The sequence below is a fragment of the Geospiza fortis genome, unplaced genomic scaffold (genome assembly GCF_000277835.1).
Source record: "Geospiza fortis unplaced genomic scaffold, GeoFor_1.0 scaffold229, whole genome shotgun sequence".
In the NCBI taxonomy this organism is placed as follows: domain Eukaryota; kingdom Metazoa; phylum Chordata; class Aves; order Passeriformes; family Thraupidae; genus Geospiza; species Geospiza fortis.
In genome coordinates, this window is record NW_005054357.1 from 4,332,501 (window position 1) to 4,343,783 (window position 11,283).

The window sequence follows — 11,283 nt, forward strand, 5'->3', positions numbered from 1 at the left end:
AGGAGATTAGTGCTGAAACTGAAAGGGGAAACAGATTATCCTTCCACTAAAACTACCATTTTCTTATAAAAATCCAGCTGTGATATTTGGCTGCTGTAGCTTGGATCACATAAGGCTAATGTCTCGGGTTCCTCTAAGGTTGTGGAAAGCAGTGCTCTCCAGATTTTGCACAATGGGAAGATACTGAAGCTCCTGAAAGCTACTACTGAGGACGCAGGACAGTATTCATGCAAAGCCATAAATGTAGCAGGAAGTTCTGAGAAGCTGTTTAACCTCCATATACTTGGTTAGTTCCGTGGCTTTGGGGTTGGTTTTTGTTTGGTTTGGGTTTTAGTTGGTGATTGGAAAAACAGTTGATATTTAAGAAGCCAATAAATTTCAACTCATTATAAATAGATTCTTCTATTCACTGCCCATGAATTATTGGCTGCTGAAGCACTGAGTGCTTAAACTTTGCCATTTTTGTAGCCACACAGACAAAATATTGCTTTTGATTTCTGGGCTTTGGTGCTTTGTTTTGTATTTGGGGTGTGCAGTGTGATGTGGGGGTGTTCCCTGGTACAGATCACCAGTGCACTTGTGGAAGAGCTTGTCATGATAGCCACGCTGTTGTGATCTGCAGAATTCCCTCTGCAGTAAACACTAATGGTGTTTCAAGGGAATAGTAAGATCCAGCTGCATTCTCTTCAGTCACAGAGCACAGGTTCCCTGGCTAAATACAAGTCTTTCCTTAATGTTTGTCTTTTTAAAGTTCCACCGAGCATAATAGGTGCCGATAGCCCTGCTGAAGTGGCAGTCATCCTCAACCAGGAAATCCGTCTGGAATGCAGAGCCAAAGGCTTCCCTGTTCCTGACATTCACTGGTTCAAGGATGGCAAGTGAGTATATTGCAGCTTTTGTGGCTTGTGTCAGGCTCTTCCTCCCCTAGAGCAGAGAGGAAGGAGGTGCAATATGTAACTACTTCGTGTTAACTTAGTGTCACAGAATTTGGGGTGGTCAAATTCTTTAATCAAAACTTAATATCCCACTTTCCTTTCTGAACTCACCCATTATTGACACTTGCAGAGCAGATTTTGGGTTTTTGGAGAGAGATGATGGTTGAAGCAAGATAAGCAGAACCATTTTTTTGAGTTTATTCTGTGAGTTATTCTACCTGGATTATTTTACACACATTATTAGTTAAAGTGCAGTAGTTCAGCTGAGATGATTTTTTCGCAGGTAGATAGAACTTGTATCAGATGTTTTGCTGGCTAGTGCCTTATGCAGTTCTGCATATATACATTAAAGTTCTGAAAGGTTATATGTACATAGATATGTTTGACAACATTTATAGCCTGCATGTTTTCCTTTCCTCATCTCATCATCCAGAAAAGCATACCAGAAGAATTCTTAAACATTAGCTGAAAACCCAGCTAGGCTAGCTGTTTTTGGTGTTAAACAGTGTAGTTCAGTATAGGCATTGGTCAGGACTCACAGATACTCTGTTGTGACAGTTCCTTACCCTTTGTTATGGATGTGTTGTTCCTGAGTAGTAGTTGGCATTTTGTTATCAGCAAAGGCCTGGCCTGTCTAAATAAATTAGGAAAAGGAGCTGAGGTCAGGTGTGCGACTCTGGCTCTGGCATCCTGGAGGTCTGAGAAAAGTACTTTTTGTGGTTTGGTTTCTTTTAGAAGTTAGGAGTAGAGTTAACCATATTAGCTTGTCACTGCATGTTGGTTCTTGTGATTAAAGCTGTTAATTTAGTGCTAAATGGCACTCTGGAATGGTACAATTATTGCCACCAAAGGACCTCTTCTTCTTACTGTCAGTTTAAATCGGTGCTGAAGGGGTGGGGGCAGAATTCTGTGAAGCAAAATGGTCTCTGTTTCAGGCCCTTGTTTTTGGGTGATCCCAATGTTGAGCTCCTGGACAGGGACCAAGTTCTCCAGATCAAGAGTGCTCGCAGGGTTGACAAGGGTCGCTACCAGTGCAGTGCCACCAACACTGCTGGCAAACAAGTGAAGGAGGTCAGACTCATTGTCCATGGTGAGTTTATGGAATGCCTGATCCCAGAAGATCCTCTTGTTCTACTCTTAAGGTTTCTTTTTTAATGGAGATACTCAGGCAAATGCAAATTAAGTCTCACAAAATTTGTGTGTAAATTTAATTTAATAATAATGTGTTCCCAAAACGACCTTTTAAAGTATTTTTATGTATGAAGTTAAGTATGGATGTAGTTTTTGCTTGGAAAAACACCTTGAAATGTTGTTTATATGCTTCTTATTCTAATTAGTGAAAGCAAAAAATCTTGAAGGGTGTTCTTAAATTCTGCTGTTAGTTTCAACTGAATTTTTATTATCACATTGTCTTCGTTGTTTTGATCTGTGTTAAGGAGGAGAAAATTATTAAGATTTTGATTTTAATACACATTTGGTCTTATTTTTCTTAACCTGGTGCCGGGATTACACTCTGTACTTCATGGGACTCACAAATTCTTGTGCCTTGGAGTATGAAGGGTAGGGATTTGAGTCTCTTAGCTCTCGAGTCCTCCCTTGCTATGGATTTGTTCCTGAACATTGTGTGTGATTCTGTGAACTTAATGTGCATTATTTCTCTCATCTGGGACATTTGTGAAGCACAGAGCACCCATAGGCACAGGAATGTGGCCGCACACCAGTCTTGGTGAGACCCTTTGCCATCAGGAACAAAGAGAATGCTGGGAGGACTTGCAGGGGATTGTGGCCGTTCTGAGATTAGAGGAATAAAACAGCTTCCCCCACTTCCCCACAGATAAAATCCTTGCAGATGAGTAGACTTATTTCAGGTTCTTCAGGAAGGATGAATTTGTGACAGCAGAATGGAACTTCTCTTTACTTTTGTATTTCTCATTAGTCCTGGCTAGACAAACAGAAGCCCACAGAGTGAGGAACCTCAGTGCTAATTCTTGCTAGTTCTTATTTTGATTTAGCTCTTTAGCCCTGCTTTTGGCTTTGATATTTTCCTAAAACACCATATAAAACCATTCCTCATCTCTGATAGAGAAGTGCAGTTGCCTTTGAACTGGATGCATTTCAGCCTATTCAGTGCATTTGGGGTTTTTGATACAAAAAATGTTTAATTAGTAAATATTTCATTGTGTTTTGATAACTGCAGGACCTGTCTCAGGTGGGGATCCATCCATTCACAGACACTTTGCATTTCTGCAGTGGTGTTCTCAATGACCACTGTGGAAGTCAGAGGAATTTGTGGATGTACTGAGCATGTTTGGCAGCAGAGGAGTCAATGTGTCTGCCAGATGTGTCTGGTCCTTTCAGCAGCCATAAATTTAGTCGTTGCCAATTGCACTGTGTTTTTATTGCTTCTATAGAGATTTACGGACTCTTTATATTGGCTGATTTACACAAGAGCTTGTTTGCTAGAAAAATCCAAGTCCTGCTGCCTAGAGAGCAAGGGAAATGACTATGGGCCAAAAAGCTTCAAAAATAGGAACATAAAGCAAGACTATTAAGCTCATACTTAGTCTCAAAGTAACTGACTTCATCCTCAAAAGTTTGGAGCATGGAGCAGTTCCCACTGCTGTTGTGGAGACTCTTGGGTGTGTTTGGTATTTTCAATAGCAGGATCCTTGCTGGGAGGATGCACCTCCCAGGGCATCCAGGGATTGCTCTTTCTTTGGAGACAGGAAAAAGGGCTACCCAGGTGCACTGCAGGAGGCATGGAGGCCCAGCTGTCCTAACCTGCCTCATGTTGGAGCCTGGTGGCCTTTTTGTTGTGTTCTCTTCATGCTTTCCACCCTGTGTGCCTTGAAGGACTGTACAGGTGATAGATAAGCTCTGCTGGGCAAAGAACCAAACAAAACAGCAGGAAAGTTTGGAAGGGTGATGAACATATTTTATTCTAACAGTATTCTAATGTTTTGTGTAAATCTGCATGTACTTTGTAGTCTAAGGCTTTAATGTTGTTGTTTTTGTCTTTTGAACTAGTCCCCCCTAGCATTAAGGGAGGAAACATTACCACAGAGGTATCGGTGCTCCTCAACAACCTGATAAATCTGGAATGTGAAACCAAGGGAATCCCTGTTCCCACCATCACCTGGTACAAGGATGGGCAGCGTGTGATTTCCAGCCCCCAGGCTCTGTACGTGGACAGAGGGCAGTTCCTGCAGATCCCGCGGGCACAGGTGTCAGACTCTGCCCAGTACTCGTGTCGCGCCAGCAGCACTGCGGGGGCTGCTGAGAAGCTCTTCCATGTGGATGTCTACGGTGAGGGACAGCTCCTGGGCTGCCTTACTGCTCCTGCACAATGGCTGTGGAAGATCTTCAGCCTCTTCTGTCTGGCAGTGACTGTGATTAAATTCTGGCCTCTGTTGGCAGGGCTGTGTAGAGGGAGATTTAGATCCTCTGCTTTAAGGGTCTCTCCAACAGCTCTTGACTTCATGGAATCATAAAATGTTGTGGGTTGAAAGGGACCTTAAAGCCCATCCAGTCCCACCCCTGCCATGGGTAGGGACACTATCCCAGATTTGCTCCAAGCCCCATCCAGCCTGGCCTTGGATGCTTCCAGGGATCCAGGGGCAACCACAGCTTCTCTGGGCATCCTGTGCCGTGGCCTCCTCACCCTCACAGGGAACAATTCCTTCCCCATATCTCATCCAACCCTGCCCTCCTTTCACTGGCCTTGGTACCATGCTTTCTTCTACTCAGCTCTTTCTCTTCCATGTATTTCCATTCTCTATCTCACATCTGCATGCTAAGCAGTACTTAGTTGAAAGAACCATTCTGGATGGGATCTTTACTGTACTCCTTTAAGTCCTTCTTGTCTAGTTCTTCCCTCTCGAAGTACTGCATATCCTCTGTTTTATACAGCTGGTCAATTATGAGCTACGTCATCTGACTTCTCTGCTTTGCCTTGCCCCAGCAGCAAATTTTCACATGAAATTGTGCGTGATGTGATGGCAGATGGAGCCAGAGTGGGTGGAACAAAACCATTTTCTCTTAATACATTTTCTGGCTACAGAATTAATGGCTTGCAATATATTTCTTCCTTTCTGCAGTTCCTCCAGTAATTGAGGGTGATGCTGACACAGCCCAGAGCAGGCAGGTGGTTGCTGGGAATTCCTTGACGTTGGAGTGCAAGGCTGCTGGCAACCCTCCCCCTCTCCTGACCTGGTTAAAAGATAGAGTTCCTGTGAAAGCAAGTGACAAGCTCCGTGTCCTGGCTGGGGGGAAGCAGCTGGAGATCCTCAATGCTGTCGAGGCTGACCAGGGCCAGTACTGGTGTGTGGCCACAAGCATAGCTGGAGAACAAGAAATCAAGTATGACGTTGAAATCTTAGGTGTGTGAGCTGCAGATTTATCAGGTTCCCATAAACCTAAAGTGGAAAAGTTCCATAAAACCTATGCTTTTATTTCTGTTGGTATTAATATATTAAAATGAGTTAGTCATGCTCTGTATCTAGCTGAACTAGCACTGCACAACTTTTCTGTCCAGGGCTACAGGACAGTTGAAGACTTGTACCTTCAGGTTAGTTCTTGAAGGATTTTTGTGCACGTGCATCTCATCAATGTCTAAAATTCTTACTTGTCCTCAGAGAAGAAAATTACAGAAATCCATTCGAGATATCACTTAGTAGTTGCCTCTGGGAGTGGACTTTTTCTCTGAATTAGTGTTGTGCAAGTTTTGAACCTTTTACTGAAAAAACCCCCCACTTTTTCTTCTGTATCCCTTGAATCCATTACACAGTCTGTATCTCAGCAGTCCCTTCTGAATGTCGTTAGTTCTCCTCCTGACAAGGGAGAGAACTGTAAAGACCTGATTTTTGGGTTTTACTCACGTGAACATAATACTGAATGCAGATGTAGAGCATCCCTTCTGCTTCTGCAGGTAAATGTCACTGGTCTTGATTTGATAGTGGAAGAGCTGTGTGGCAGTGCTTCCTTCCCAGAGAGGATGAGACAGGGTGAAGAGGACCTGGAAGAGGATTCCCTGCATCTTTGTTTTGCTGACAAAGGGTGCCAAAAGCACCCCCCATTCCCATCCTTTCACAAGGTTCTTCTGACAGAATCTGGAAAACACAACCAAACAAGGAACAGTAAAAAAGTGAGAGCAGCGATTTGAAGCCACGAAATGTCACTGGGCAGACGTTTCCCTTTAGAAAGGAACAGTGGTTCATAATGAATCAGTGTGTGTTTAACAATGCTGTTTGAGAGAGACTTGTTTGATATTTCTGATGTGTAAATGTTTCTCTTGGTGGATTTTTCTCTTACAGTGCCGCCATTTGTGGAAGGTGGGGATGAGCTCTTGGGCTACATTGTGATTCTCCATAGCCCTTTGGAGCTGGATTGTTCAGCAAGGGGGACACCCTCACCAACTATCACGTAAGGGCACTGGTAGGACAGTAGAAAAATATAAATAAATCTGCTGGTTGGTTAGGTGAGCTTAATGGTCCACCTGTGTTAATCACTGGTGGTTAATGAGTAGAGGACAAATTCCTGGCTCTACTGATAGCACCATCAGGCACTCACTTGGCAGCATCAGGATTTAATTTTAAAGTAGTTGGGTTTGTTGTGCCAATATCCATGTCCTGGAGATGAGGATAGAAAATAAGAGCAGACAAAACTTTTAAGTCCTTTGCTAATGCAACTTAATGTGTCCTTTCTTCTGCCACCCATGATTGCTTTTGCTTTGGAGGTTCCTCTCTGCCTCTGGTGGTATCTGCTGTCACCTTTCTGACACTGTCTTTAGTGGCTATTCCGCAATACCCTCTTCTGATAATCCCTTCAATTTGTGGCACTCAGACAAGGGGAATACAAACTGACACTTCCCGACTTCCCTAGAAATGCAAGCAGAGTTACTGAGGCATTCTGTTTAATTGAATTGTGTGTATTTTAAGATTATTGTTGATCTTCATTTCAGTTGTCAGTGAAAGTGAGCTTTCTTTTTGGTAGGTGGTTCAAAGATGGTCAGCCAGTTGGAGAGGAGGCTGGACACAAGGTCTTATTAAATGGACAGAAACTCGTCATCTCTCAAGCTCAAGTGTCAGACAGCGGCCGCTATAAATGTGTGGCTGCAAACAAGGCGGGAGAACATGAAAAGGAATTTGATGTTACAGTGCATGGTAGGTTACTGAAGGTGGGCAGGAAGCAGCAGACTGCTTTTGTTTCAAATTGCTGGCAAGAAGGTGCTCAAACTTTTTATAAATGTTTATTTGCATTAGTAGGTTGTAAAACTGGAGAGGAGATCAGATGAAATAGAATCATAGAATGGTTTGAGTTGGACACCAGCCATGGCAGGGACACCTTCCACTAGATCTGGAAGTAGAAGTAAAGCCGCACTTACCTCTGGGATACTGCTTCTGTATGTTTAAATGTACATGTTTAAATGAGGCAACGTTTTTTTTTCTGTTGCTTTTTGCAGTTCCTCCAACCATTAAATCAGCTGGGCCTTCAGAGAGAGCAGTTGTGCTCCACAAGCCTGTGACACTGCAGTGCATAGCCAGCGGCATCCCCAGCCCTTCCATAACCTGGTTAAAAGATGGACAGCCAGTAAACACAGCCAGGGGAAATATCAGAGTAAGCATGATTCTTTTAAGGGATCCAAACCATGGAAGATAATTGCCGTAAGTTATACATGTTAGTGCTTCTTTTCCTTTTGCTTCTCTCACACTGTAATACAAAAGTGCTCAAGAGCCATCCTGCAGAGTGAGGGGCTTTCTGCCTGATTAGGGTGGTGTCTCAGGTATTAGCAGTGTTCAGTAGACTGAATCCCACTAGACATCTCATATCAGAAGAGTCCATGGCTGGAAATTCAGAATCTGTCTCCTTCCAGTTGTACTTAGCCCTTCAAGGTCAAATGCTTATCTGCTGATTGTGAGGTGGCTGTAGCCCCTCATCCCTGTGAGGTGGGGTTATCTGAGCTGTTCTGTGATCAGTGCAGCAGCTACCTGTAGTTCTCTTCTCCTGGTGAGATCCTGCCTTTCCAAGAGCCCTCCCCAGTGCTCGCACGTTCCAGGCGTGAGTGCTTGCAGAGGCTTTGATTCCCCATGGCTGAAGCAGTTTTTGGTACCTTGCCTGCAGTCTCCTCTGCCTGCCTGCCCCTCACCAGCCAGTTCTCCTCACACCTGTACAGCTCCTGATGCTGTTGTCCCAGGGACACTGAAATCTCTGACCCAGCAGTTTCCTCGTTCTGTGAGCCAGGATTGGGAGGGGATGAGCCCGGCCGTGTCCACTCACCCCGAGCGAGCGGCTGTGCTGGGGGCAGTGGTGTCACACGGCTCCTCTCTGTGTTTGGGAACAGCTGGAGGCCTCGGGCCGTGTCCTGCAGCTTGGCAAGGCCCTGCCTGGAGATGCCGCCCGCTACACCTGCGTGGCCACCAACGCTGCGGGGGAGGCCCAGCAGCACACCCGGCTCCACGTGCACGGTAACGCGCCCAAACGGGGCTGTCCACGCGGCTCTTGCACCTGGGCTCACCTTGCTCTGGCTTTTCTCCTGGCTCTGCACATCCACCTCTCAGTTCTCTTTCCGTCCCACTCCATTAGTAAGGAGCGAGGGCAAAAACTGGCTTTTGTGGAGTTTGATCTCTCTCCTGTAATACCAAAGGGCACAGAAATGAATTAATGTCTTTACAGGTACCTCTGCTGCTCAGAAGTATCCCAAAAAGCCAAACACATTCCTACTAACCCACTCCTGAGAAGGGCACTCTGTGTTTCTGAATCAATGTGTGATATACCACTGCTGTCATTACTAATTTCATCCAAGGTTTTTGTGGATATTGGTATTCCCCATGACCCGGGAAATGAGAAATTTTTACAGGAATAACTTTTCTGAGAAAGGAGTGTTTTCTTGTGCGGGGATTTTTCACCCTGTTTAAGAGGAATTTTCTTTTGCAGCTAAAAACAATAGAAAAAGAATCACAGAAACTTGAGAAGCTGTCGTTTGCATGTGAATTTAATAAATGCTTTCACCATGATTTACATATATTTGGCTTAGAAGTGGTCACAAAGTGTTGTGCATTGCTGATGTGACCCAGTCCTCAAAGGAGGGGTGGAAATCCTCCGGAGGTGCAGGAATAGACCGTGGCAATATTTTCACAGAGTATGGCTACGTTGACTTTTATTGCCAAACCAAGCCAGTAACTGGAAGGCGTTAAACTGAAGCGAGGAGGGGTTGCAGAGTCTCTGTGGGTGGGACTTAAAAAGAGGAGCCACATTCAGACTGTGATAATTGCATCACAACCAACTTCAGTGTCAGTCCCATGCTCATAAAGCTCTCCTTTGCTGTCAGTCTTCATGTTCAAACTGTTATTATCTGGTGTTTCTGTCATGTTTCAGATTTTGGAACTTCAGGAAGGTAAAAGCTGTCTACATTACTCAGTTTACTATTACCAGATGAAGTGAGAGGAGCTTGCCACAAGAAAAAATTGCTGTTCTGTGTTGTGTACCCATTACTTGGAAATCTTTAAAAAAGAAACTTAAAATTAGCAAAAATAATGTTTTATTCCTCTTACCACTAATGAGATTATATAATTAGAGAGTATTCCCATTTCAGAGATGAAATTTCTGGAGAAATTCCTTGGTCACCTAGCAGTGGAAGCTGGTGCAACTTATTGCCCAAAGTTTCTCCAAGGGTAGATGACTTTGTGGTCCTATGCTCTGCTAGCTGGGTGGCTGAATTAATGGAAACCTGCTGCTTTTGTCTCTTCCCAGAACCACCCAGTCTGGAAGATGCAGGAAAAATATTAAATGAAACAGTGGTGGTGAATAATCCAATCCATCTTGAATGCAGAGCATCTGGGAACCCTCTGCCAGGTATCCATGTGCACCTTGGGGAACATCTCATCAAGGGTTTCACCTTCATGTGTCTTTGGAAAGTAATGGAAATGCTGAATGTGGAGCTAACTGTGTGATTTTAAACCAGCTAGAAACTGTGTGATGGGAAATGTCAATGTATGGGCCAACATGGAGGGATGATTTAGGAATTCAGTGATCCCCACTGATAAATGAGTGAAAACACATCACAAGGATAGTCTATTCCCTTGTGATGCCCTGTCCACAGGCAAGAGCACTATTTGATTTCTACTGAATGAGCTTTAAAGACATCCTCTTTTATCTCCTGTCAGTTCAGTATTTGTTAGTGTAAGGCAGACCTGAAATACTTCATGGATTGAGTGTGCCTGTCAAGTGTGCTCATGTCTAGGATTTCTTTAATGTGTGGGTTTTGTTACCTGGCAAGATATAAAAAGACATATTATGAGAGCAATTTGCTGTATTAATTGTTGTAGCGCAAAGCAGGGGGAATTGTTAATAAGAGCTTATATCTAATTTAGCAAATTATTCTCATGCTGATTATAGCAACGTTTTCAGATGAAACGTGTTATTACATTTCAGATGTGCATCCAGCTTCTCCTTTTCTGCCTTTTTAAGAATTAATTCACAGCCAAGTATTATTTTGTAGAATAATTTATACTTACATTAAAAAAGGTAAATTATTGAGGAAGTAAAATGTTATAAAAGCATAAGAATTTTATGTCTATTTTATGCTCCTTTTATATTTTTTCTCCTTTATCCTCCAAATCTTCAGTTATTTTAGTTATCAACAACTAAAACGATGGATTTCAGATAATTTATGCAATAAGAACAATTTGGACCCCCCTGGTGTGATGCAATGGGACATCCTATTGTCAAGATATAACATGAGTCAGGAAAGTCAGAGCACAGCAGCCCACTGGAAAAGAGAGAAACTGTGTGCAAGTCTTATCTATCAGTCAGGCCAGAGCACTTAGTGGGTGTGAGTCTTTCCCCAAACCCCCTTGTGTATTACAGATAATCCTTCCATGAGCAGTAGTTTCATCTGAGTAGTGAAGTGGTGCCAGCAAAGCCTCAATGACCCTTTCTCCTGATGGATGGTGCCATCTTTTGGATGAGATGCAAAATCTACAGATTTTCTTGGTTGTCAACTTCCTATAAAATTTTCTTTTGCAGTAACACCAAGTTCTCTGCTCTTATGTTCAGTTTTTTGATCTGCCAGTTGCCCTTTGATTTGGTTGCTTATGTTTTGATTCTTTGTCCCAGGTAGTTCAGTGTAATGTAGTGACAATTTAAGGTAAAAGGTAAAAAAAATTGATACATGTTATAGAATCCCTGGATAGATCCTCTATCTATCCCGTATTATATATATCTATAATATTATAGTATCCCTGGATGGTTTGGGTTGGAAAGAACCTGAAAGCTCATCTTCTTCCATCCCCCTGCCACGGACAGGGACACCTTCATATTTTTGTGTGGTTTTAAGCAGCTGCTCTTTCCC

At 43.3% G+C, this 11,283-nt stretch overlaps 1 protein-coding gene across 1 annotated transcript in view; it reads left to right on the forward strand.

Annotated features, from left to right (window-relative positions):
- Nucleotides 1-11,283, forward strand: part of HMCN1 (hemicentin 1) — a gene marked incomplete at its 5' end in the record, with an annotated part of 164,443 nt that overhangs the window by 80,563 nt on the left and 72,597 nt on the right. The window contains 10 exons of the mRNA XM_031059162.1: nt 139-286; nt 752-878; nt 1,871-2,025; nt 3,963-4,241; nt 5,033-5,314; nt 6,248-6,356; nt 6,927-7,096; nt 7,396-7,550; nt 8,275-8,398; nt 9,684-9,785. Of these exons, the coding sequence (XP_030915022.1) occupies nt 139-286; nt 752-878; nt 1,871-2,025; nt 3,963-4,241; nt 5,033-5,314; nt 6,248-6,356; nt 6,927-7,096; nt 7,396-7,550; nt 8,275-8,398; nt 9,684-9,785 (1,651 nt within the window). The remainder of the gene's footprint in view (nt 1-138; nt 287-751; nt 879-1,870; nt 2,026-3,962; nt 4,242-5,032; nt 5,315-6,247; nt 6,357-6,926; nt 7,097-7,395; nt 7,551-8,274; nt 8,399-9,683; nt 9,786-11,283) is intronic.